This window comes from Excalfactoria chinensis, chromosome 25 (genome assembly GCF_039878825.1).
Source record: "Excalfactoria chinensis isolate bCotChi1 chromosome 25, bCotChi1.hap2, whole genome shotgun sequence".
Lineage (NCBI taxonomy): Eukaryota > Metazoa > Chordata > Aves > Galliformes > Phasianidae > Excalfactoria > Excalfactoria chinensis.
The window spans coordinates 1,683,815-1,711,524 of NC_092849.1; the positions used below are offsets into that span (position 1 = coordinate 1,683,815).

The 27,710-nt window shown below is 56.6% G+C and overlaps 2 protein-coding genes across 3 annotated transcripts in view; both read right to left on the reverse strand.

Moving 5' to 3' along the window:
- The window catches only part of BIN3 (bridging integrator 3), a 33,784-nt gene extending 12,997 nt beyond the window's left edge, over positions 1-20,787 (reverse strand). The window contains exons 1-4 of one of the 2 annotated variants that reach the window (XM_072357089.1): positions 20,728-20,787; positions 9,240-9,288; positions 1,861-1,901; positions 1,450-1,511 (exon numbers count right to left, since the gene is read on the reverse strand). In XM_072357089.1, the coding sequence (XP_072213190.1) occupies positions 1,450-1,511; positions 1,861-1,901; positions 9,240-9,288; positions 20,728-20,735 (160 nt within the window). In that variant the 5' untranslated portion in view covers positions 20,736-20,787. Of the gene's footprint in view, positions 1-1,449; positions 1,512-1,860; positions 1,902-9,239; positions 9,289-16,249; positions 16,405-20,727 lie in introns of those variants that run through there. The other variant, XM_072357090.1, reaches the window with a different exon arrangement.
- Positions 10,924-18,246, reverse strand: LOC140262673 (uncharacterized). Its single transcript, XM_072357146.1, is given in 5 exon segments — positions 10,924-10,959; positions 11,663-11,785; positions 11,788-11,860; positions 11,927-12,273; positions 18,010-18,246. Coding segments are annotated over 5 exon segments (816 nt in total).
- Positions 20,788-27,710: the final 6,923 nt, after the last annotated feature.

Here is a 27,710-nt window from a genome sequence, read left to right on the forward strand (position 1 = left end):
TGTGCTCCTGCAGATAGATGTGCTCCTGCTCTGTGCTCCTGCAGATAGATGTGCTCCTGCAGATGTGCTCCTACAGATAGATGTGCTCCTGCAGATGATGTGCTCCTACAGGTAGATGTGCTCCTGCTCTGTGCTCCTGCAGATAGATGTGCTCCTACAGATAGATGTGCTCCTACATAGATGTGCTCCTACATAGATGTGCTCCTACAGGTAGATGTGCTCCTGCTCTGTGCTCCTGCAGATAGATGTGCTCCTACAGATAGATGTGCTCCTACATAGATGTGCTCCTACAGGTAGATGTGCTCCTGCTCTGTGCTCCTGCAGATAGATGTGCTCCTGCAGATAGATGTGCTCCTGCTCTGTGCTCCTGCTCTTTGCTCCTGCAGATGTGCTCCTGCTCTTTGCTGCTCTTCCCTTCCACCAACCGAGGGCACGGCCAGCCAGCACTGCCCACAGCCCTGCAGCAATGCACGGCCTGCAGCGTGCTGCCCTGGCTGAGCTGTGCTCACAGCTCCATAAACAAACAGAGCGGGGCTGAGAGCTCTGCCTGCTGTGCAGCCCTGCCATAGGTTCCATATAGGACCCTAAGAGCTGTACAGCCCAGCCATAGATTCCCTATGGGGCCCTAAGAGCTGTGCAGCCCTGCTATAGATTCTATGTGGGATCCTAAGAGCTGTGCATCCCTGCCATAGGTTCCATATAGGGCCCTAAGAGCTGTGCAGCCCTGCCATAGACTCCCTATGGGACCCTAAGAGCTGTGCATCCCTGCCATAGGTTCCCTATGGGACCCTAAGAGCTGTACAGCCCTGCCATAGGTTCCATATAGGACCCTAAGAGCTGTGCAGCCCTGCCATAGATTCCCTATGGGACCCTAAGAGCTGTGCATCCCTGCCATAGGTTCCATATGGGATCTTGAGAGCTGTGCAGCCCTGCCATGGATTCTATGTGGGGCCCTAAGAGCTGTGCATGCTTGCCATATGTTCTATGTAGGACCCTAAGAGCTGTGCAGCCCTGCCATAGACTCCCTATGGGACCTTGAGAGCTGTACAGCCCTGCCATAGGTTCCCTATGGGACCCTAAGAGCTGTGCATCCCTGCCATAGGTTCCATATAGGACCCTAAGAGCTGTGCCTGCAGTGCATCCCTGCCATAGGCTCCATATAGGACCCTAAGAGCTGTGCAGCCCTGCCATAGATTCCATATAGGACCCTAAGAGCTGTGCAGCCCTGCCATAGACTCCCTATGGGACCCTAAGAGCTGTGCAGCCCTGCCATAGATTCCATATAGGACCTAGAGAGCTGTGCAGCCCTGCCATAGGTTCCATATGGGACCCTAAGAGCAGTACAGCCCTGCTATAGATTCTATGTGGGATCCTATGAGCTGTGCATCCCTGCCATAGGTTCCCTATATGGCCCCTCCAAACCCCCCCATTGTGTCTGTGCTCACGTACCCAAATCCGCGTCGGTGCTTTTCTTCATGTCCTTCTGCAGCTTCTTGGTCTGCTCCTCCAACCTGAAACGTGGAGATGGAGGCAAAGTCCTTTGCAAAGCAACGGGCTGTTTGTGTGCTCCGTGCTGCTGCTGAGCCACAAATCCCTGCTGCTTTCAGCCCCTTCCCTCCTATGACCCCATATTCCATGGCTGCAAATGGGACCCGCGAGTGCTTCCTTCCCATAGGGGCGACGCTCACGGAGCTGCACCGCCACCCTCTGAGATGTGGGGGGATGCTGTGACCCCAATGGAGCACATTGGCCCCATAGAAACCCTCAGCCACCCCAAAGTCCAGGCAGTGCTTATGGGGCAGAGATAGAAGCAGCCAAAGGGCAGAGCACAGCAATGCCCCCATTACAGCCAATACTCACTGCTGCAGCTTCCCATATTCCCTCTCAAAGTCTCTCTCCACCTGCAGCAAGAAGAGACAGCAATCAGTTGCACTGCAGGCTGTAGGGCAGCCATCCACCTGACCCTATAGGACCCACAGCTGCTCCTCCTGCAGCCCCAAAGCCGCTCCATCCCATGCTGCAAGCTGCAACCCCAAAGCAGCCCTGCATGCAGCACTGCAGGCTCCCTCCTGTTTGCAACCTGGCAGCCAATCTCTGCTGAGATAAGGAGCCTTTCCTTCCGCGCCGACTGTTTGAACACACGTTGCAAACCTTCACCCCTGCACCTTGGCGACCCAATAAAGCACAATGGATTGCAGCTGACCACAGCAAACCCGCGCCTTGTTGTTGTCATGGGATCAGACCTTGCTTGGTGCCGTCAGCCTGCAGTGCTGTACATGGAATGCAGCGTGCTTTGAGCTGCCAGGACCCCAAAACCTCGGTGCTGTGCTCGGGATCTCGGAGCTGGGCTCAGTGCAGCAAAGCAGCTCGTATGGACGGCGCCTTGCAGGACACAGTGCTGCGAGATGGAGCTGAGCAGAACGGCGGCACTAAAACGACTTTGCTCCGATCCCGGGCATCACCTCAGCTCACATCCCCTGTGCTGGGGATGCTGTGGGGTCGGGAGTGCTGGATAACCCCACAGCTATGGGGTCTGGGATGCTCAGAGCTTATAGGGCAATGCTGTGGGGTTTGGGATGCTCAGAGCTTATAGGGCAATGCTGTGGGGATGGGAGTGCTGGATACCCCACAGCTATGGGGTTTGGGATGCTCAGAGCTTATAGGGCAATGCTGTGGGGTTAGGAGGGCTGGATACCCCACAGCTATGGGGATTGGGATGCTCAGAGCTTATAGGGCAATGCTATGGGGTCGGGAGTGCTGGAGACCCCACAGCTATGGGGTTTGGGATGCTCAGAGCTTATAGGGCAATGCTGTGGGGTCGGGCACAGCTCAGGGCTCACAGTGGGGACGCTGTGGGCTCAGCAGCCGACGTGCTTTGGCACAGCCCCATTGCAGCGCAGCCTGCAAACAGCTGCTGGCACCATCGGCTCCCACCATCCCGGGGCTGCACAGGGATGAAAAAGCCGCGTCGGGCTCCGGCTGCCCTTTGCACTGCTAAAAATGGGCACTGCAGGACGGGGATGGAGAGCTGCGGGGGCACAAAAGGGGCCGCCCGCTATGGAGCCACGCAGCTGCCACAGCCTTGGAGGTCAGCTCAGCAGCACGAGGGGAAGCAGCACCCTCTGTTTGTACGTGGCTGTTCCGGCTGCAAAAATAACCGAGTGTTGCAGCTCTATTTATACGTCTGAGGTGTGAATTGTTTGGGATGCAAACACACACCGGGGTCGGCTGTGACTCACAACCGTGTCCTTTGGAGGGCGGTGGGTCCTGGAAGGGAGCTGCAGCGTGGGGAGGGTCCTCGTGGCAATGCTCCGCGCTCCGCTCCTCCACAAGCAAATGATGGCCAAACAACGGAGCGGCCTGCAGAGGCGCTCAGCCCCTTCCCTTCTGCAATGGCACCCAATGGAAGGGCAGGGAAACAGGCCCCCAACACCCAACATAGAATCGCCCCGACCTGTACCTACAGAGCCATCAAGGTTGGAAAGGACGGCCAAGATCACCAAGTCCAACCCCAACCCATCCCACCATGCCTATGGAGTCATGGAGGTCAAAAAAGACCACCAAGACCAAGTCCAACTCCAACCCGTCCCACCATGTCCAACCCAACCCATTCCACCATGTCCAACCCCAACCCGTCCCACCATGCCTATGGGGTCATGGAGGTCAAAAAAGACCACCAAGAAGCCCAAGTCCAACCCCAACCCATCCCCACTGTGTCCAACCCCAACCCGTCCCACAATGTCCAACCCCAACCCATCCCCACCATGTCCAACCCCAACCCATCCCCACCACGTCCAACCCCAACCCATCCCACCATGTCCAACCCAACCCATCCCACCATGTCCAACCCCAACCCATCCCCACTGTGTCCAACCCCAACCCATCCCATCATGTCCAACCCCAACCCATCCCACCATGTCCAACCCCAACCCATCCCACCATGTCCAACCCCAACCCGTCCCACCATGTCCAACTCCAACCCATCCCACCATGTCCAACCCCAACCCGTCCCACAATGTCCAACCCCAACCCATCCCACCACAGCTATGGAATCATGGAGGTCAAAAGAAGACCACCAAGACCACCATGTCCAACCCCAACCCATCCCACCGCACCCACAGAATCATGGAGACTGGAAAAGACCTCCAAGAGCCCCAAACCAACCCCAACTTGTGCCCATCCTGCCCATAGAGCCATCAAGGCTGGAAAAGGCCACCACCAGCCCCAAGTCCAACCCCAACCTACCCCACCATGCCCGTAGAACCACAGAGGTCAAAAAAGGCCACCAAGAGCCCCACATCCAACCCCAACCCGCCCCACCATGCCCATAATCACATCCCCCACTGTTCTCAACACCTCCAGGTGACCCCAGCACCCCCCTGGGCATCCCATCCCAACACCCCGCTGCTCTCATAGAGGACAACACGTCCCCTGTGCTCCCCCCACGGGGCGAGCTGCCCGCCCTGACTCCGTGCCATATCACCACCGACAGCTGCCCTTATTTCCATGCCCACAGCAGCGACTGCCTCCCACTCAGCTCTATTCCCGTCCGCACGGATGGGGCCCAGAGAGGAGCCGGCCTGGCAGCACCCATGGGTGGGAGGCCACGGGGATGGCAAGGAGGGTGAGCAGAGAGCAAGGCGTCCCACAAACACATCCAGCACGGCACGCCGCTCCGGGTGGCAATCCCCAACAGGGTGGCAATCCTCAACAAGGTGGCAATCCTCAACAGCCCAACGTCACCAACGCGGAGGCTGCGGGCTGGATTAGCTCGTTAAGAGTAACGAGGACAAGAAGTCCAGGCGAGAAAATGACAATATCCCAAAGGGAAGTTCCCATTGCATCCCAATAACCCACTTCTGTTCCGCCGCCGCTCTGCGCTCAACAACCAACCCCTGGCTCCGCAGCAAGAGCTTTTCCTTCCAGGCATCCGTGCTGCTCAATGCAGGACGGCTGCTTCCTTAATAAATCCACATCAAGGAGGCCGAGCTCTTGTAAGGAAGCCACGCTCTCCTTTCTCAGCCACTTAGTGCTATTTGCAAAGCCCGTTCCCTCTGCCGCCAGCATCCCTCGTGCTTGCAGGGCAGCATCGCTATCGCCGCCGCAACGAAACCAAAGGCAGCACTACAAAGAGATGGAAATAAGGGGCTGTGCTGGAGTTCCTGGCTCCCCCGAGGTGAATTTCCCTTCCTATAAGAGGAGGACGCGCTGATTTCTACACGTTCCAACGGGCTCAGCCTGCTGACGGCTGCTGGGGAAGAGCAGGAAGGGAAGGAACGCTTCATCCTCTCCAAGAAGCAGAGCTGTGCCATGGGGCCAAGCTCTGCCATGGGGCCAAGCTCTGCCATGGGGCCAAGCTCTGCCATAGAGAACAACTCCACCAGCAAGGGGTGGGCAACCAGCACAGCCAGGAGGGACCCCCAGCATCACCAAACCCAGCTGCCAGCCCATCCTCCACCAGCCCATCCTCCACCAACCCATCCTCTACCAGCCCATCCTCCACCAGCCCATCCTCCACCAACCCATCCTCTACCAGCCCATCCTCTACCAGCCCATCCTCCACCAGCCCATCCTCTACCGACCCATCCTCTACCAACCCATCCTCTACCAGCCCATCCTCTACCAACCCATCCTCTACCAACCCATCCTCTACCAACCCATCCTCCACCAGCCCATCCTCTACCAACCCATCCTCTACCAGCCCCATCCTCTACCAACCCATCCTCTACCAACCCATCCTCTACCAACCCATCCTCTACCAACCCATCCTCTACCAGCCCATCCTCTACCAACCCATCCTCTACCAACCCATCCTCTACCAACCCATCCTCTACCAACCCATCCTCTACCAACCCATCCTCTACCAACCCATCCTCCACCAGCCCATCCTCTACCAACCCATCCTCTACCAGCCCCATCCTCTACCAACCCATCCTCTACCAGCCCATCCTCTACCAACCCATCCTCTACCAACCCATCCTCTACCAACCCATCCTCTACCAACCCATCCTCTACCAGCCCCATCCATACCCAAAGAACCATCAAGGTCGGAAAGGTGCTGAATGGGATGTTGGCACCATGGAGGTGCTCTGGGTGAGCATCCCATTGCAGAGCACAGAGTTGGGCCGAATGCTTCAATCCACCTCGCCCGATTTCACCCCACAACTCCTGCCACGTTTCCAACGCCGTTACTTCCAGATTTGCATCTCTCTGTTGGAGCCCAATGGAAACAGCGGGACAGCTGCATGGAATCCTGCTGCTCCGTCCCACCCCGGGGCAGCACCGAGCTGCTGGATGAGTCAGTGAGCCCCCAGCCCTGCCAAGCTGACTCACCCAGCTTAGCAGAGCAGCCCCCTGTGAGCAGGGCAAGGGAGGGTCCGGAGGGGCCGCGATCCCATTGCCCATCCCAACAGGTGAGAGCCATGCTGTAGCTCTATATAGCTATAGCTATGTGCGGCTCTGAGCCCTATAGGGACACGTGTCGCATCCTTCCCATCTCAGATAACTCAGCCCTGGTGAGGAGCACTGCACGGCCTCGAGGGGACGCGGCTCAGCTTCAAGACAAGAGCAGCTCTGGGTCCTGCATAACCCCTGGGGGAACATCTCTGCCATAAGAAGCTTCATCTACGGATGGGCTTTTGAGCAGGAAGCGTTGGGCACGGACAGGATTCTAACAGGGTTAAGTCCCATCAATGGGCATTAGTTCCAGGGGCCACGGTCCGAGCCCTCCCAGCCGGCACCAGCTGCTCCTGGCAGGGGAGAGGAGGGGAGAGATTATGCTGTCTGCAATAGGATTTGCCCAGGTTAAGGTGGAAAGAAAGCAGAGGCCGCCTGGGGGGGTGGGAGATCACCCCGGCTGACCGGGCAGCACTCCATGCTGGGGTTCCCTTCCCGCAGGGCTGACACATTGCCCTCCTTCAAAGGCTGAGAAGCGAGTGGGCACGGGGAGCTGTGACTAATCCCCAGTGCAGCCTCAACTCATCGGCTCCCAACTGCAAATGGGGCCAGATCTGACAGCAAAAAAACACGGATAGAAAAAACAGGGATAGAAAAAACACGGATCCAAAAAACACGGATCCAAAGAACACAGATAAGCTCACAACAAGAGGGAAAAAAAAGGCGCCCTGGGTGAGCTCAGGCTGTTGGCACAGCGCTGCACCCCGGGTCCAAAGCACACAGCCAGGCAGAGCACAGCAGCTCGACCAAATGCTTTTGAACCTCCCCGACGGCTGGAGCTCGAGCAGCCAACTGGCACCACTTTGCTTCTTTAGGGATGGGAGGATGGATGGGGACGGGCCTGGAAATGGTGCTGTCCCCGTGGCTCTGAGCACTGCGGGGGGCTCACAGCCATCCCACTGTGTGTGTGTGGGGTTGTGCATCGCATGCGACCTGCTGCGCTGCCCCCAGCAAGGAGAGGGGAAACAGGTTCAATGTGGGGCTGGATGGGATGGAAACAGCCACAGCTCCCAGGGCAGGTTGTTCTGACAGCTGGGAGAGCAGCAGGCAGGTGCTGGAAAGTAGGAATAAATGGGGGTGCAGTGCTGAAGCCCTTCGGTCCGTCCCAGCATTGCGGTGCTGCCCACCCCATGGCCAAAAGATGCAGGGATGCAATGGGTTCCTCTCTGTGCATGCTGCACAGCCTGCATGCTGCATTCTGCATGCTGCACCAGCAGGTTGGAGCCGGCTGCTGGCTGCACATCTTGGAGCAGGAACTCAAGCTGGTGCTCAGGGTGAGGCTGTGCAGGGCAAGGAGCAGCTGCAGCAGCAGCGGGGATGGGAGCCGCGCAACCACGGCAAGACAAAACGCTGCTTCCATTTGCTTCTAAAGCAAACGCTGCGCGGCACAAATGAATTCACGCCCGAGCACTGAGCAGCTTCTGAGCCTTTCTTTGGAAACAGTTCTATTCAGCGATCTGAAGCACTCCTCCTCCTCCATCTGCTCAGCGATGGAACAAACAACAGCGCCGAGAGAGGGAAGGAAGGAAGGAGGGAAGGAAGGAAGGAAGGGAGGAAAAGGAAGGCAGGCCACGGCGCTGCCTCCAAGCAGAGCCATCCCAGCCCCTTTCCATGCAGCAGCCGGGCCTGGCGCAGCGCTCCTTGCAGCCATAGGGCTCGCATTGCAGCAGGGATGGAGCAGTGCAGCCATAGGGCTCTCATTGCAGCAGGGATGGAGCAGTGCAGCCATAGGGCTCGCATTGCAGCAGGGATGGAGCAGTGCAGCCATAGGGCTCTCATTGCAGCAGGGATGGAGCAGTGCAGCCATAGGGCTCGCATTGCAGCAGGGATGGAGCACTGCAGCCATAGGGCTCTCACTGCAGCAGGGATGGAGCAGTGCAGTCATAGGGCTCGCATTGCAGCAGGGATGGAGCAGTGCAGCCATAGGGCTCGCATTGCAGCAGGGATGGAGCAGTGCAGCCATAGGGCTCGCATTGCAGCAGGGATGGAGCAGTGCAGCCATAGGGCTCGCATTGCAGCAGGGATGGAGCAGTGCAGCCATAGGGCTCGCATTGCAGCAGGGATGGAGCAGTGCAGCCATAGGGCTCGCATTGCAGCAGGGATGGAGCAGTGCAGCCATAGGGCTCGCATTGCAGCAGGGATGGAGCACTGCAGCCATAGGGCTCTCACTGCAGCAGGGATGGAGCAGTGCAGTCATAGGGCTCGCATTGCAGCAGGGATGGAGCAGTGCAGCCATAGGGCTCTCATTGCAGCAGGGATGGAGCAGTGCAGCCATAGGGCTCGCAATGCAGCAGGGATGGAGCAGTGCAGCCATAGGGCTCGCATTGCAGCAGGGATGGAGCAGTGCAGCCATAGGGCTCGCATTGCAGCAGGGATGGAGCAGTGCAGCCATAGGGCTCTCATTGCAGCAGGGATGGAGCAGTGCAGCCATAGGGCTCGCATTGCAGCAGGGATGGAGCAGTGCAGCCATAGGGCTCGCACTGCAGCAGGGATGGAGCACTGCAGCCATAGGGCTCTCACTGCAGCAGGGATGGAGCAGTGCAGTCATAGGGCTCGCATTGCAGCAGGGATGGAGCAGTGCAGCCATAGGGCTCGCATTGCAGCAGGGATGGAGCAGTGCAGCCATAGGGCTCGCATTGCAGCAGGGATGGAGCAATGACGGCCTGCAGGTCCCGCTCGCTCCCCGCCGCCTCCTCGCAAAGTGGGGCGAGCCAAAGCAGCGCCCTGACTCACAGCCACATGATCAGAGGCTGCAGCTAAAAACGGGGAATGGTTTTACTCACCGTCTTGGGTACAAGCTGTTTCTTGGGCTGCCCGATCTTGAACGGGATCCTGGGAAAGAAAGAGAGAGAAGGGAGGGAACCGTGAGCAAAAGGCCGTGCAGCAAAAGCTCGTATCTGTGATGCAGGGGGGTGGATGTGGGGTCCCAGCACCCCACTGAGACCCCCAGCCACTGTGAGGCTGCATTGCGCTCTCCTATAGGAATAAAGGTGTTGGGAGCGTGCTCTGTTACAATGCCAACAGCAAAGCTTGTTGCAGAGGGCATTAAAGGGAGTAAGGCTGTGAGCTGCTTCACCTGGCGGCACCACGGCCCTATGGGGCTGCTGCTGCATCCCACCCGGATCCCAGTTAACCCACATGGTGCCCTCGCTGTGGGTTAACTGGTTGGTGAGCAGCACTCCAAGCATCACCCAGCACTGCAGGCCGGCCCGCTCAGGTCCTTACCAGCAGGCGACCACCCTGAGAATAATGGGGTTTTAATTCCACTGCTGCCCTCGGGGTGTTGCATCGAGCCATGGAGGCGATGCTCCATTCAAACACATCGAGCATCTCCCAGCACAGCCCCAAAGGAAAGCCAGCCCTGCAGCAATGCAGCCCAATGCTGTGCTGGGTCCCAGCAGCAATGCAGCCCAACGCTGTGCTGGATCCCAGCAGCAATGCAGCCCAATGCTGTGCTGGATCGCAGCAGCAATGCAGCCCAATGCTGGATCGCAGCAGCAATGCAGCCCAATGCTGGATCCCAGCAGCAATGCAGCCCAATGCTGGATCCCAGCAGCAATGCAGCCCAATGCTGGATCGCAGCAGCAATGCAGCCCAATGCTGGATCCCAGCAGCAAAGCAGCCCAATGCTGTGCCGGATCCCAGCAGCAATGCAGCCCAATGCTGGGCTGGGTCCCAGCAGCAATGCAGCCCAATGCTGGATCCCAACAGCAATGCAGCCAAATGCTGGATCCCAGCAGCAACGCAGCCCAATGCTGGATCCCAGCAGCAATGCAGCCCAATGCTGGATCCCAGCAGCAATGCAGCCCAATGCCGGATCCCAGCAGCAATGCAGCCCAACGCTGGATCCCAGCAGCAATGCAGCCCAATGCTGCGCTGGATCCCATCCCCAAGGGCTGCTCCCACCACCCCCTTACTACAGCAAGGAGCCCCCAATGCATCAACCCAATGCATCAACCCAATGCAGTCACAACCCAATGCAGCCACGACCCATCGCTGCCCACCAACCCGAGCCCTCCCCACCTCCATCCAGCCCAGTTCTGTCCCTGTTTCCAAACCAACCGTGTAATTAAGGTAACGAAGCGCCGACCTGAGTCAGCCCATAAGTGCAGCTTTGGGCTTCCTGTTTATTGCCTGTTTATTGCCCTTCCTTTCAACCGGTGTCATTTTGGGCTCTTAACCCTTTCCCTGCTGGGTGAATCACCCCTCCTTTAGAAACAACGGTGTGTCATTACGGCGCCGGGTCGGTGCCTTACAGGAAACGAGAGCCAAAAATGAGAGGGGAAAAAACAAACCGACAGGGATTTTGCTCAATGTTTTCCTATCTGAGGTCAAATATAAACCCGGGCCAGCTGCCCCTCCTGCACTATGGGTTGTGCTTTGGGATGTGGCTGGCTGGGAACGGGGCCACAGTGAGAAGCAGGTGGGCAAAGGGTGGTAAAAGGTGAAGGGGGAAGGAGGGAGAGCTCACAGTGTGGGGCTGGAGACCCCCAAAGTGTGGGGCTGCATCAAGGGGAAAGCACAGTTCAATGGCAATGAATGTGTTTGAGGTGTAATTGAAAGGGCTCGGACCCACCTGCACCATGTGGGGGGAGGAAGCTCAGAGCTTATAGGGCAATGCTGTGGGTTTAGGAGCTGTGGACACCCCACAGCTATGGGGTTTGGGATGCTCAGAGCTTACAGGGCAATGCTGTAGGGTTAGGAGGGCTGGATACCCCACAGCTATGGGGTTTGAGATGCTCAGAGCTTGTAGGGCAATGCTGTGGGGTTAGGAGGGCTGGATACCCCACAGCTATGGGGTTTGGGATGCTCAGAGCTTATAGGGCAATGCTGCAGTGTAGGGAGCCATGGACACCCCACAGCTATGGGGTCTGGGATGCTCAGAGCTTATAGGGCAATGCTGTGGGGTTAGGAGCCATGGATACCCCACAGCTATGGGGTTTGGGATGCTCAGGCAGTGCTATAAGGACAGGGCTGGGGGTCCCTGCTTTGTGCTATGGGGGGGGGATCGCAAACCCTCCCTGCTCTCCTCCAGCACAAAAGGAAGGCAGCACAGCTCCACAAGCACAGCACAGTCAATACCTCCATTAGCATCGTGATGCCACTCGGCTAATTATCTGTCTGGGTACAACCTGCAGCACATAACCCTGCAGCACGCGACCCTGCAGCACACGACCCTGCAGCACGCCACCCTGCAGCACAAAACCCTGCTGCACGCGACCCTACAGCACGTGACCCTGCAGCACGCGACCCTGCAGCACATAACCCTGCAGCATACGACCCTGCAGCACATAACCCTGCAGCATACGACCCTGCAGCACATCACAACCTGCAGCACGCGACCCTGCAGCACATAACCCTGCAGCATACGACCCTGCAGCACATAACCCTGCAGCATGCAACCCTGCAGCACATCACAACCTGCAGCACGCGACCCTGCAGCACATCACAACCTGCAGCACATCACAACCTGCAGCACGCCACCCTGCAGCACGCGACCCTGCAGCACGTGACCCTGCAGCACGCGACCCTGCAGCACATCACAACCCTGCAGCACGCCACCCTGCAGCACACGACCCTGCAGCTTGCGACCCTGCAGCACGCGACCCTGCAGCACGCGACCCTGCAGCACGCCACCCAGCAGCACATAACCCTGCAGCACGCGACCCTACAGCACGTGACCCTGCAGCACGCGACCCTGCACACAACCCTGCAGCACGCAACCCTGCAGCACACCACCCTGCAGCACATCACAACCTGCAGCACGCGACCCTGCAGCACGCAACCCTGCAGCACACCACCCTGCAGCACACGACCCTGCAGCACATCACAACCTGCAGCACATCACAACCTGCAGCACTCGACCCTGCAGCATGCGACCCTGCAGCACATCACAACCTGCAGCACATCACAACCTGCAGCACGCGACCCTGCAGCACATCGCGACCCTGCAGCACTCAACCCTGCAGCATGCGACCCTGCAGCACATCACAACCTGCAGCATGCAACCCTGCAGCACATCACAACCTGCAGCACACGACCCTGCAGCACATCATGACTCTGCAGCACATCACAACCTGCAGCACATCACAACCTGCAGCACGCGACCCTTTGCAAAGCCACCTCTATTGGCTCTGCTGTTTTTTTGGGTGGCTGCTGCTGTTGTTGTTCTGTGACAATTGGAGCCAACCTTCCCCCCGTTGCTGCCAACTCTTTTTTGCTTTCTTCATACGGATCCGCGGGCAGAAAAACACAAACACACATAAAAACAACAAACCAACGAGCAGAAGGGAACAGAAGCAGAAAGGAAGGGCAGAGCAGCACAGCATGGGGGGCACAGAGACAGCACAGCCCCACACTTGGTGTCTAGGAGTCACCTAAGAGGGCAAAGCATTAGTGCTGCTTTTCTTTTTCCCTTCCTTTTTGCTTTGCTTTCTCGTTTCTGCTGAGCCAGGCAGCGCCGGGGCTGTTGTTTGGGGTGTGAAATCCTTTGAAATCATGTTCCTGAAGAGCTGAGCTGAGTCAGCCCAGCGCTCTGCATTGCTGCCATGGGGCTGCCATAGGGTTGGGGGCTGCCATGGGGACAGGGGGCTGCAATGGTGCTGGGGGGCTGCCATGGGGACCAGGGGGCTAGCCATGGGGCTGGGGGCTGCCATGGGGTCTGGAGGGCTGACATGGGGCTGGGGGTTGCCATGAGGCCGGGGTGGCTGCCATGGGGCCTGAAGGGCTGCCATGGGGCTGGGAGGTTGCTATGGGGTTGGGGGCTGCCATGAGGCTGGGGGGCTGCCATGGGGCTGCCATGGGGCCAGGGGGTTGCCATGGGGTTGGGGTGGCTGCCATGGGGCCGGGAGGTTGCCATGGGGTTGGGGGCTGCCATGGGGCTGCCATGGGGCTGGGGGTTGCCATGGGGCCTGGAGGGCTGCCATGGGGCTGGGAGGTTGCTATGGGGTTGGGGGCTGCCATGAGGCCTGGAGAGCTGCCATGGGGCTGGGGGTGGCTTCCATGGGGCTGAGGGGTTGCCATGAGGTTTGGGGCTGCCATGGGGTTGGGGCTGGGGGGCTGTCATGGGGCTGCCATGGGGCTGGGGGTTGCCATGAGGTTGGGGTTGCCATGGGGCTGGGGGCTGCCATGGAGGGCAGAGCTGTGAGCAGGGTGGGAAGGGCTGAAAGCGGGGAGAGAAACGTGGGTGGAGAGAACCCAGCGAGCTGCTGCTGAGGGATGAGCAGCAACCCCAGGGAGGGGAAGGTGGGAGAAGCTGCGCTCTGCTCCCTCTGCAGCTCCCCCAGCAATGCCAGCTATTTGCTTGGCTTCTCTGCACACACAGCCAGGGCTGAGCACCAAAGGATCTCAGTTCTGCCCCCCCCCAAACCCACCCACCCACCCAGGGATGCATCAGGGAGCTGCAAACAAACCTCGTGGGCAAAGGGGTGCAGCTCAGTGGGGAGATGGAGATGGAACGGAGCTCCCACTCTGCTGCACCCCATGGGAACGTGGGTGGGGAGGGACAGCAGCATCAACCATAGCAACCCATTCTGTATGTGGAGGGGGGGGTGCTCCTTATGCCCCCGGGGCAGCCTGAAGGTGGGATGCATTGCCACCATCCCATGTCCTGTAGGTGGGCTGCATTGCCACCATCCCATGTCCTGCAGGTGGGCTGCATTGCCACCATCCCATGTCCTGCAGCTGGGCTCTATTGCCACCATCCCATGTCCTGAAGGTGGGTTCTATTGCCACCATCCCATGTCCTGTAGGTGGGTTCTATTGCCACCATCCCATGTCCTATAGGTGGGCTGTATTGCCACCATCCCATGCCCTGTAGGTGGGCTGTATTGCCACCATCCCATGTCGTGCAGCTGGGCTGCATTGCCACCATCCCATGTCCTGCAGGTGGGTTCTATTGCCACCATCCCATGTCCTGTAGGTGGGCTGCATTGCCACCAACCAATGCCCTACAGGTGGGCTGTATTGCCACCATCCCATGCCCTGCAGGTGGGCTGCATTGCCACCATCCCATGCCCTGTAGGTGGGCTGTATTGCCACCATCCCATGTCCTGTAGGTGGGCTCTACTGCCACCATCCCATGTCCTGCAGCTGGGCTGCATTGCCACCATCCCATGTCCTGTAGGTGGGCTGTATTGCCACCATCCCATGCCCTGCAGGTGGGCTGCATTGCCACCATCCCACGGTGCATCCTATGGGATCCACCCTATGGGATCTATGGTGGGTTTAGCCCCTAACGCTGCCCCTTCAGACCCCAGCAGTGCCACCAGGAGCACCGTGTTGTCCCCATGCCCTGCAGCACGGCCAGCTTGAGCCAATGAGGACAAGGGAGCAGGAAGAGCTCACAGCATCCCCTACAAGCACCAGCAGAGCAAGCTGTGCTGCACAAACCCCCTCCAAAGCCCAGGAGGAGCCCCATGAGCTGCAGCTCGCAGCACCGGGTGCCCTCAGAGCAGGGAACTGCAGCCCCGTGCAGGTGACAAAGCCGCCACCACCATTGGGATCCATTGCTCCATCCCTCCGGGCTCATTGCTGTACTACACCGTGTCCATGGCAACCGCATGCACCGTCCCACCCTGCTCCCCCCCATCAACCTCCCTCCCCCCCCATCCCTTCTCATAGCAACGGGCTCCAAACACGGCACTGAAATGCAAAAAAAAAAGAGGAGAAAAACTGATTCCAATGCATCTCAAAACGCTCCTGCTGGAGCTGCTCCGCACCGTGCACAGGCCTGATTCCCCATAGCATGGGAGGGGGTGGGGAGGAGCAAGGAGGGGGTCTTGAGGGGCCGGGACCCCCACAGCAAGCACTGCTGGCTGCATTGCAGCCTCATCACCACAAACAGGTGGGGAACGGGTGGCCCTGCAGCACAAGGGGAACAGAAAGGTGTGAGAGATGCAAACATGGGTCTGAGCTCGGCGCTGCCGTCCACGTGCAGCCTCTGCATGGCACTGCTCTGCTCCATGCATTGCATTGCTCTGCTCCATGCATTGCTCTGCTCTGCTCCATGCATTGCTCTGCTCTGCTCCATGCATTGCTCTGCTCTGCTCCATGCAAGGCACTGCTCTGCTCCATGCATTGCATTGCTCTGTTCCATGCATTGCTCTGCTCTGCTCCATGCATTGCATTGCTCTGCTCCATGCATTGCTCTGCTCTGCTCCATGCATTGCACTGCTCCCTGCACTGCTCTGCTCCTTGCATGGCACTGCTCTGCTCCATGCATTGCACTGCTCCATGCATTGCTCTGCTCCCTGCACGGCACTGTTCTGCTCCATGCATTGCTCTGCTCCCTGCATGGCACTGCTCTGCTCCCTGCACTGCTCTGCTCTGCTCCATGCATGGCACTGCTCTGCTCCATGCATTGCTCTGCTCCATGCATTGCATTGCCCTGCTCCATGCACGGCACTGCTCTGCTCCATGCACGGCACTGCTCTGCTCCATGCATGGCACTGCTCTGCTCCTTGCATGGAACTGCTCTGCTCCATGCATGGCACTGCTCTGCTCCCTGCATAGCAATGCTCTGCTCCATGCACGGCACTGCTCTGCTCCATGCATTGCTCTGCTCCATGCATTGCATTGCCCTGCTCCCTGCATTGCTCTGCTCCCTGCACTGCACTGCTCCCTGCATTGCATTGCTCTGCTCCCTGCATTGCATTGCACTGCTCCCTGCATTGCATTGCTCTGCTCCCTGCACAGCTCGGAGCAAATCCAACCCCATGGCAGAATCTGCATCTCCCACCCATTCCGAGATGAGCGTGGAAAAAAAAAACCCACATAACGATGTTTTACTCACCCATCAAAAGCAAATTACTCACACCAGGCGCGTGGGTGAGCTGGATTCTGCAAAGGCTGTTTTAGGCCCTGACTATGCTACAAAAATATCCATTTTTAAGCACGGTTGTGAAACGCCGTTGAGGCTCAACTCTTTTAACGCAGCTTTTTTGCCACCTGCACAAAGGAGATGGAACAAATAATAATTAAGAAATCCCCGTCGTGCAGCTCAGCAGCACTTTGCTTCGTCCCATTGGATGGCGTCAAGGATGGGAAACAACACTGAGAGCAGCGGGTCCGACCTGCAGCAACACCTGGAATCCCATCCAGCCTCTGCTTTCAATGGGAGATAGAGAGTGTTGGATGGACCGTGGTGGGACCATGAGCCATTGGCTATTAACCACAGAGGGACCATGAGCTAAAGACCAAGGCCTGTTGGCCATGGAAGAACCATGAGCCATTGACTATTGACCATGGAGGGACCACAAGCCACAGACCAAGGCCCATAGGCCCATTAGCCATTGAGGGACCACGAGCCATCGATCATGGAAGGACCACGAGCCACTGACCAAGGCCTGTTGGCCATGAGAAGAACCATGAGCCATTGACTATTGACCATGGAGGGACCACAAGCCATTGGTTATCAATCATGGAGGGATCATGAGCCATTTATCATGGAAGGACAACAAGCCACTGACCAAGGCATGTTGGCCATGGAAGAACCATGAGCCATTGGCTATTGACCATGGAGGGACCACGAGCCACAGAGCAAGACCCATTAGCCACTGAGGGACCATGAGCCACAGACCAAGACCCATTGACTATTGAGGGACCATGAGCCATCAATCATGGAAGGACCACGAGCCACTGACTAAGGCCTGTTGGCCATGGAAGAACTATGAGCCATTGACTATTGACCATGGAGGGACCACGAGCTAAAGACCAAGGCCCAGTAGCCATTGAGGGACCATGAGCCATCGATCATGGAAGGATCACGAGCCACTGACCAAGGCCCATTGGCCATATAGTGACCAAGAGCCACTGACCAAGGCCTGTTGGCCAAGGAAGAACTATGAGCCATTGACTATTGACCATGGAGGGACCACAAGCCACAGACCAAGGCCCATAGGCCCATTAGCCACTGAGGGACCATGAGCCACAGACCAAGACCCATTGACTATTGAGGGACCACGAGCCATCGATCATGGAAGGACCATGAGCCACTGACCAAGGCCTGTTGGCCAAGGAAGAACTATGAGCCATTGACTATTGACCATGGAGGGACCATGAGCCACAAACCAAGGCCCATTGACCACTGAGGGACCATGGGCCATTGGCTATTAACCACAGAGGGACCACGAGCCACAGACCAAGGCCCAGTAGCCATTGAGGGACCATGAACCATCGATCATGGAAGGACCACGAGCCACTGACCAAGGCCCATTGGCCAAGGAAGAACTATGAGCCATTGACTATTGACCATGGAGGGACCATGAGCCACAAACCAAGGCCCATTGACCACTGAGGGACCACGAGCCATTGACCAAGGCCCACTGACCATGGAAGGCCCATGAGCCACTGACCAAGGCCTGTTGGCCATGGAGGGACCATGAGCTATTGACTAAGGTCTATTGACTATTGACGGACCACGAGCCATTGATCATACAGGATCCATGAGTCAATGACCACGGAGTGACCACGACCCACTGCCCATGGTGGGACCATAAGCCATTGACCACTGAGTGTGGAAGGCCCAAGGTTTTGGGTTTTGTGCCGCCTCACCATCCCCACTTGCTGTGCCATCCCCACTTGCTTGGCCATCTCCATTTGCTTGGCCATCTCCACTTGCTTGGCCATCTCCACTTGCTTGGCCATCTCCACTTGCTTGGCCATCTCCATTTGCTTGGCCATCTCCACTTGCTTGGCCATCTCCATTTGCTTGGCCATCTCCACTTGCTTGGCCATCCCCACTTGCTTGGCCATCCCCATTTGCTTGGCCATCCCCACTTGCTTGGCCATCCCCACTTGCTTTGCGTGTTGTTTCTTCCTCCCAGTGAACAGCAGCTGTTGCAGCGGTGCCGCCGCGCTCGCAGCTCCGAGCCCCTTCCCATCCCCACCACCAGGAGCCGAAGGAGGAGGAACTGGGGACTCTGTTGATGAGCTGCAAAGCATTTGGTCTAAATTGGTTCCAAGAGCCTTAAAAACCCTTCAGATTGCCACCAACGAGGCGCTCAGTGGGATGGGAAGCTCAGCAAGCTCAGCTCCATCCATAGGGAGCTGCAGGGGCTGACCCGGCTCTGAGGGCACCAACAGCTGCTGCCCGAACCCCACAGGTCCAAAGGAAGCCACAGAGCTTTAGAAAGCCTCACAGCTGGATGTGCAAACTGCCTCTGAACCAGGCTGAGCTCTGAGAGAGCAGAGCCCATAAAGGAGCCCATAAAGAGCCCACGGCTCTCTGTAACGCCTATGGGAAGGATGCTGTGACTGTTTGACCAGGAGGAAGGAAAGCAAAGGATGAAGAAGGAACAACATCAGGGCTGGATGGGAGCCACGAGTCAGGGGACATCTCTCATCACATCACACGTTGAGGTTGAGCCGAGGACGCAGATCCAACCCTATGAGTGACCCCAAAAGGGGCTGGGGTTGGGACACCCCTCATTGGGGTGAGGCACACACAGAAAGCAAACAGAGCCTGCTCCCAAAGGGGGCACAGAGCTCACCCTCTGCACGGAGCTCACCCATTGCACGGAGCTCACCCTTTGCACGGAGCTCACCCATTGCACCGAGCTCACCCATTGCACGGAGCTCACCCATTGCACAGAGCTCACCCATTGCACGGAGCTCACCCATTGCACAGAGCTCACCCATTGCACAGAGCTCACCCTCTGCATGGAGCTCACCCATTGCACAGAGCTCACCCATTGCACGGAGCTCACCCATTGCACAGAGCTCACCCATTGCACGGAGCTCACCCACGCCGGCTGCTTCTCCCTCTGACGTCTGCAGAGCCGGGGCGCCGCATCCACTGCGTCAGCGAACCCCGCAGCCCGGCCCCACATCAATGGGGCGATTCATCGGGGCACTCAGAGCTGCGTGAATGAGCGAGGCTGAGGGCCAAGCATTGAGACTGAGGGCCAAGCATTGAGGCTGAGGGCCAAGCATTGAGGCTGCACTGAGGCTGATTGTGTCCCTCACACACAGCTGGAGCCCGGCAGGGCCCAAGTCCCCACGCTGACACATGAGTTGCAACACACCCAACGACTGACGTGGGGTTTGGAGCTGGAAAAGAAACGGGGCCATCTCAGCTCCCCAGCCAGTCCCAAAGCTTCCATGGGGACACCAACCCCTGCTTCACACAACAGCCTTTTATTCCTCTGCTGCAAGAAGCAAAAGAGATCTTTCAGCACGTGCGTCGCAAGCCGGCCAGCATGCGGCTCCATGCTGCAGCATCAAGGCGGCTCCATGCTGCAGCATCAAGGCGGCTCCATGCTGCAGCATCAAGGCGGCTCCATGCTGCAGCATCAAGGCGGCTCCATGCTGCAGCATCAAGGCGGCTCCATGCTGCAGCATCAAGGCGGCTCCATGCTGCAGCATCAAGGCGGCTCCATGCTGCAGCATCAAGGCAGCTCCACGCTGCAGCACCAAAGCAGCTCCATGCTGCAGCATCAAGGCAGCTCCACGCTGCAGCATCAAGGCAGCTCCATGGCTGCAGCATCAAGGCAGCTCCATGCTGCAGCATCAAGGCAGCTCCATCTGCAGCATCAAGGCAGCTCCATGCTGCAGCACCAAAGCAGCTCTATGGCTGCAGCATCAAAGCAGCTCCATGGCTGCAGCATCAAAGCAGCTCCATGGCTGCAGCATCAAAGCAGCTCTATGGCTGCAGCATCAAGGCAGCTCCATGGCTGCATCAAGGCAGCTCCATGGCTGCAGCAAAGGGGCAGCGTGGGCACGCAGCAATGCTGGGATGGAGCAAGCAGAGCAAACCCAAAGCCTGAGTGCATTGCAACCTGAGCCCACCTTACACAGGTGGGAATCCTGGCCTTATTTCTATGGGGCGGCCCCATATTGTGCTGTGTGCCTATAGGGTCCCATTGGTGCTGCAGCTCCGTGCCCCATACGGTACCGACCTGTCAACCCCATACAGCCCCACCGGCCCCATAGGGTCAGTACCGACCTGCCCTATGGGGTCTCAAGCTGCCTGCCCTACAAGGCCTGCCCCATACACTGTACGCCCTACAGCTGCCCACCCCATAGGGTCCATATGTGCCCACTGAACATACGGACCCCATAAGGCCTACCTGGCCGCCCCACACCCACCCCATAAGGCCCACCCGGTGTAGGCCGCGGGACCACAGCAGGCCCAGAGCGAAGCCCCCACCCCAACGCGGCCTGGAGCTCCGGGATCCGCCCCTGCAGCCCCTCCGGGCTCGGTCCGGGTTCGGTCCCGGTTCGGTCCGGGTTCGGTCCCGGTTCGATCCCGGTTCGCCCCGCCGCCCTCACCAGCTCATGGTGCCCGCCGGCCCCGCTCCGTTCCCGGAAGTGCTGCCGTCAATCCCCGCCCCTTCCTGCCCCCCCCCCCTTGGTGACGTCACGGGAGCGAGAGTGGTGTTAACCCTTGGAGTGCCGGGTTGGAGTGTGGCCGGATGACGTCACGAGCGTGGCGTCACGTGGCCGGTTTGGGAGCCTCGGGGTTGGCCTGCAGGGCTCCTCATTGGTGTCTGGGGGGGCCGGGATCCCCCCCTGGGGGGCTGCGGGGTCGTACCGTGATGGATCCTCATTGATCTCCTATGGGGACCCCAAATGCTGGGAGCCAAAGCCACGTCCTGGTCATGGCTTGATGTGCCCCCAAATCCCATCCCATAGTCCATAGCCCATATCCCATATCCCATAGCCCATAGCCCATATCCCGTCCCAGTTGGCTCCTATAGCCCATATCCCATATCCCATATCCCATATCTCATATCCCATATCCCATAGCCCATATCCCATAGCCCATATCCCATAACCCATATCTCATATCCCATATCCCATATCCCATATCCCATATCTCATATCCCATAGCCCATAGCCCATATCCCATAGCCCATAGCCCATAGTCCATATCCCATATCCCATATCCCATATCTCATATCCCATAGCCCATATCCTATATCCTATATCCCATATCCCATATCCCATATCCCATAGCCCATAGCCCATATCCTATATCCCATAACCCATATCCTATATCCCATATCCCATATCCCATATCCCATAGCCCATAGCCCATATCCCATAGCCCATATCCCATATCCCATATCCTATATCCCATAGCCCATAGCCCATAGCCCATAGGGTTTCCCATAGGGTTGGAGCGTTGGTTTTCCTATAGGGATGGAGCGTTGGGTTTCCATAGGGTTGGAGCATTGGGTTTCCTATAGGGATGGGATATTGGGTTTCCCATAGGGTTGGAGCGTTGGGTTTCCTATAGGGATGGAGCGTTGGGTTTCCCATAGGGATGGAGTGTTGGGTTTCCATAGGGTTGGAGTGTTGGGTTTCCTATAGTGATGGAGTGTTGGGTTTCCCATAGGGATGGAATATTGGGTTTCCATAGGGATGGAGTGTTGGGTTTCCCATAGGGATGGGATATTGGGTTTCCCATAGGGTTGGAGCATTGGGTTTCCCATAGGGATGGAATGTTGGGTTTCCTATAGGGTTGGAGCATTGGGTTTCCTATAGGGTTGGAGCGTTGGGTTTCCTATAGGGATGGGATATTGGGTTTCCTATAGGGATGTAATGTTGGGTTTCCGATAGGGATGGAGCTTTGGGTTTCCCAAAGGGTTAGATCGTTGGGTTTCCTATAGGGATGGAATATTGGGTTTCCATAGGGTTGGAGCATTGGGTTTCCCATAGGGATGGAATATTGGGTTTCCCATAGGGATGGGATATTGGGTTTCCCATAGGGATGGAGCTTTGGGTTTCCATAGGGTTGGAGCGTTGGGTTTCCCATAGGGTTGGAGTGTTGGGTTTCCCATAGGGATGGAGAGTTGGGTTTCCATAGGGATGGAGCGTTGGGTTTCCTATAGGGTTGGAGGTTTGGGTTTCCCATAGGGTTGGAGCGTTGGGTTTCCATAGGGTTGGAGCATTGGGTTTCCCATAGGGATGGAATGTTGGGTTTCCTATAGGGTTGGAGCATTGGGTTTCCCAAAGGGATGGAATGTTGGGTTTCCCATAGGGATGGAGCGTTGGGTTTCCATAGGGTTGGAGCATTGGGTTTTCCATAGAGCTGGAGCATTGGGTTTCCCATAGGGATGGAGCATTGGGTTTCCATAGGGTTGGAGTGTTGGGTTTCCCATAGGGATGGAATATTGGGTTTCCTATAGGGATGGAATATTGTGTTTCCATAGGGTTGGATCGTTGGGTTTCCCATAGGGATGGAGCTTTGGGTTTCCCAAAGGGTTGGAACTTTGGGTTTCCCATAGGGATGGAGTGTTGGGTTTCCCATAGGGATGGGATATTGGGTTTCCCATAGGGATGGAGCATTGGGTTTCCCATAGGGATGAAGTGTTGGGTTTCCCATAGGGATGGAGCATTGGGTTTCCTATAGGGATGGAGCATTGGGTTTCCATAGGGTTGGAGCATTGGGTTTCCCATAGGGATGGGATATTGGGTTTCCCATAGGGATGGAGCATTGGGTTTCCTATAGGGATGGAGTGTTGGGTTTCCCATAGGGATGGAGCATTGGGTTTCCCATAGGGATGGAATGTTGGGTTTTCCATAGGGTTGGAGCATTGGGTTTCCCATAGGGATGGAATATTGGGTTTCCATAGGGTTGGAGTGTTGGGTTTGGGGCTAAACAACATGAAATTGGTGGGGACGTGGCGATGGACGCGGTTTAGGAGTGGTGCCAGGGTTGGCTTTATTCATTAGCAGCAGGTAAACAGAGCGTTAATTACCGTCGCAGCTGATGCTGCTAAATTGAGAAGGTGTTACACACAGCGGTGAGGACACGGGATTAGGGCTGAGGGATCGAGGGAGGTGAGCGCCGGGCAGGGATTGTGCCCACGGATGTGGGGAGAGGGGACGTGGGATGGGGGGAGGGGGGACATCGGGGCATAGGGGATCATTGGAGCGTTGGGTTGGAAGGGACTTTATGGGGACGTCTGGTCCAAATGCCCTGTGAGGAATGGGGATGGGGATGGGGATGGGGATGGGGAAGGGGGATGCCATCATGGAGGGGGTGGAAAAGGGGAGGTGACCCCATTGGGTGGCCCCAGATGTAGAGTGATGGCCCCATGGAAGGTGATGGCCCCATGGGAGGTGATGGCCATGGGGTGATGGCCCTATGGAGAGTGATGGCCCCATTCGGGGTGATGGCGGTGAGATGATGGCCCCATGAAGAATAACAGCCCCATGGAGGGGGGTGGCATTGGGGTGATGCCCCCATGGGTGGTGATGGCAGTGGGGCGATGGCTCCATGGGGGGGTGACAGAGTCCTGCCTGGTCCAGTGACCCCACTGGGACATTGGGAAGGGATGTGGGGGATCGGGGCCTGGAGGTGAGGGCCGGGCAGGGGGACGTGCAGAGGAGCACTCAGTGAGCTCCATCCTTTTGGCCCCTGAGTCACATATGGGAACAGCTTGGGGACTCCTTCCACAACCCAACAGAGCCATTGGGGACGGCCCAATGGGGTCGGCCTCTCCTCCAACCCCAACCACCGTCCCATAGACAACCCATGGGCTTTGGGCAGGGGGTAGTGGGATCCGACCCACAGCCATGCATGGCTGCCAGCCCTTCCCTCCCCCCCCCCAGAACACACAACGGGGACGGAAAGTGCCGAGTTTCCGTGGCAACCAACATTTTCGTGCAAGGTGCCGCACGCGCTCCGCACGTTCCGCCACCCATGGGTGCTCCTCCCGCCTGCGCCCATCCCAACAGCAGCACCATGAGATCCCATGGGCTCCATGGCCGGGAGCTCAGCCCCATTGCTGCTCCTTACAGCCCTGCAGGTGGAGGCACCATCCAACCCAACGCTGGTTGGGCTGTCACCGTTGTGACCCCAATGGTGCCCCAACCCAACGGTGCCCCAACCCAATGGTGCCCCAACCCAACGGTGCCCCACTGGCGCCCACCCGGCGTCCCCATTGCCCATCATTGCTTGACCCCACGGCCCCAAATCCACTCCCCCATTGGGAAGGACGGATCGAGCGCATTCACCCCAAGGATGGGAAGCAGAGCGTTGTGGCCACACATGGGGTCAGCTGTGGGATTTACCCATCGCCCCTCCTCTCCCCGACGCGCCTCCGAGCGCCGGCCCCGAAATCCACGTTATTTATAACCTGAGCAGAAATCCCTCTGCTCTCCGCACCTGCGGCACCGCCGCATTAAGGGCTGAACCACCAGATCCTCTTTGAGCCAAAGGACGCCACCTCCGAGCCTTAAGAAATCCTCTGTAGGGCCAGAGGTGGAAAAACCCGACGCTGCAGGGCATGGAGGTTGCGGGGTTGAACTATGGGGCCGAGCCACCCAACCAACCCCACACCTCAATGCCAACTCCATAGGGTTGCTCCATAGCTCCATAGGGTTGCTCCGTAGGGTTGCTCCATAGGGTTGCTCAACCCAACCGACCCCAACGCGGTGGGGACCCCTTCCAACCCAACAACACAGCAAAGAAGGGAAAGCCCCCTCCCCAAATTCCCATCCCTGCCCCTCGGATGGTGCTCAAAGAAGGGCCGCGAGTCAGCCAAACACAATGATATATTTACGGCATCGGCGGATGGTTACAGCGGGGATGAGCGATGAAATGGGGGTGAAAATCGTCACCTTCTCACGATACCGGGTTTCATCATCATCATTATTATTATTAATATTATTATTCATTATTATTATTCATTATTTCGGGGATGTGGGGGTTGGGGTGAAAGATTTTTTTTTACATTTTTTTTTCTTTTTTTCCCTTTTTTAATGTTTTTTTTTTGTCATTTTTTTTTCTGTTTTAACCTTAGTATAAGGTACTATAAATCCAAGAAATAAAAACATCCACAAAATATATTACATCTGGAGCGGCCCTTTTTTGTTTCTTTTTGGTTAATTTTTTTTTGCGTGTTTTTTTTTTGCCTTTTTTTTCTCTTTTTTTTTCTCTTTTTTTTTTCTCTAAGTACTCAACTTTGATACAAAAGTCTCTCAAAAAATATCATTCCCCCCCCCCCTTTTTTTTTTGCCTTTTTTTTTTGTTTTTTGCCTTTTTCGCGCGCGTTGTGTTGTGTTGCGTTGTGTGTCATTGTGCTGGGCTGCGTTGTGCCGCGTTGTGTGTTGTGCGCTGTGTTGTGTTGTGTGTGTTGTGCATTCTGTGTTGTGTTGTGCTGTTGTGTGTTGTGTGTGTTGTGCACTGTGTTGTGTTGTGCTGTGTTGTGTGTTGTGTTGCATTGTACTGCGTTGTGTGTTGTGTTGTGTTGTGTTGCGTTGTGTGTCGCGTTGTGCTGGGCTGCGTTGTGCCGCGTTGTGTGTTGTGCTGTTGTGTGTGTTGTGCATTCTGTGTTGTGTTGTGCTGTGTTGTGTGTTGTGTTGCATTGTACTGCGTTGTGTGTTGTGTTGTGTGTGTTGCGTTGGGTGTCGTGTTGTGCTGGGCTGCGTTGTGCTGCCTTGTGTGTGGTGCGCTGTGTTGTGTTGTGTGTGTTGTGCACTGTGTTGTGTTGCTGTGCGTTGTGTGTTGTGTTGTGTGTGTTGTGCATTCTGTGTTGTGTTGTGTTGCGTTGTGTGTTGTGTTGTGTTGTGCACTGTGTTGTGTTGCTGTGCTGCCTTGTGTCTTGTGTTGTGCATTCTGTGTTGTGTTGTGCTGTGTTGTGTGTTGTGTTGCATTGTACTGCGTTGTGTTGTGTGTGTTGCATTGTGTGTCGTGTTGTGCGGCGTTGTGTGTTGTGTATTGTGCATTCTGTGTTATGTTGTGCTGCGTTGTGTGTTGTGCACTGTGTTGTGCACTGTGTTGTGTTGCTGTGCTGCCTTGTGTGTTGTGCATTCTGTGTTGTGTTGCATTGTACTGCATTGTGTGTTGTGTTGTGTGTGTTGTGCTGTGTTGTGTGTGTTGTGCATTCTGCATTGTGTTGTGCTGTGTTGTGTTGCGTTGTGTGTTGTGTTGTGTTGTGTTGCATTGTGCTGCGTTGTGTGTTGTGTTGAGCTGCGTTGTGTGTTGTGTTGCATTATGTGTTGTGTCATGCTGTTGTGTTGCGTTGTGTGTTGTGTCACGCTGTGTCGTGTTGCGTTGCATTGTGTCGTGCTGTGTGTTGTGTTGTGTGATGTGTCATGTTGTGTGTTGTCATGTCATGTTGCATTGTATCACATTGCAATGTGTGTTGTGTCATGGTGTGTTGTTGTGCTGTGTCATGGTGTGTGTTGTGTGCTGTGTGTTGTGTTGTGCCGTGTTGCGTTGTGTGTTGTGTCATGCTGTGCTGCACTGTGTTGTGTTGTGTGTTGCGTTGTGTGTTGCATTGCATTGTGTTGTGTTGCGTTGTGTCCCATTGTGTCATGCTGTGTTGTGTCATGTTGTGTTGTGTGTTGTCAAGTTGTGTGCTGTGTTGTGACGTGTTGTGTCGCGTTGTGACATGTTGTGTCAAGCTGTGTTGTGCGTTGTGTTGCGTTGTGTGTTGTGTTGCTGTGTTGCTGTGTTGTGTGTTGCGTTGTGTGTTGTGTTGTCATGTTGTGTGTTGTGTTGTGTTGTGTTGCATTGTGTCCTGTTGTGTCACGCTGCGTTGTGTGTTGTGTTGCATTGTGTTGCGTTGTGTGTTGTCATGTTGTGTGTTGTGTTGTATGTTGTGTTGCGTTGTGTGTCGTGTTGTCATGCTGTGTGTTGTGTTGTCATGTTGTGTGTTGTGTTGTTGTGTGTTGCATTGTGTGTTGTCATGCTGTGTGTTGTGTCATGTTGTCATGTTGTATGTTGTGTTGTGTTGTGTTGTCATGCTGTGTGTTGTGTTGCATTGTGTGTTGTGTCGTGTTGTCCTGCTGTGTGTTGTGTTGCTGTGTTGTCATGTTGTGTGTTGTGTTGTGTTGCGTTGTGTTGTCATGCTGTGTGTCGTGTTGTTGTATGTTGTGTTGCATTGTGTGTTGTCATGCGGTGTGTCGTGTTGTTGTATGTTGTGTTGCATTGTGTGTTGTCATGCTGTGTGTTGTCATGTTGTGTGTTGTGTTGCGTTGTGTTGCATTGTGTGTTGTGTTGCGTGTTGTCATGTTGTGTGTTGCGTTGTGTTGTGTTGTGTTGTCCTGCTGTGTGCCGTGTTGCCGTGTTGCATCACGCTGTGCGCGGCGTGTTCCCGACGCTCACATGCAGCCAGCAAACCCCACCACAACCACCTTTTGGCAACAGAGACTTGCGTCCTTCAGGGGCTCATCCACCACTCGGAGGGGAGCAGAGAGGAGGGGGGGGGGGGAGGGTCGGGGGTCGTGGGGGGGGGGGTGGCATTGGCCATGCAGTGACGTCATGCACACAGCAACGGCAGGAGGGGAAGGGGAAG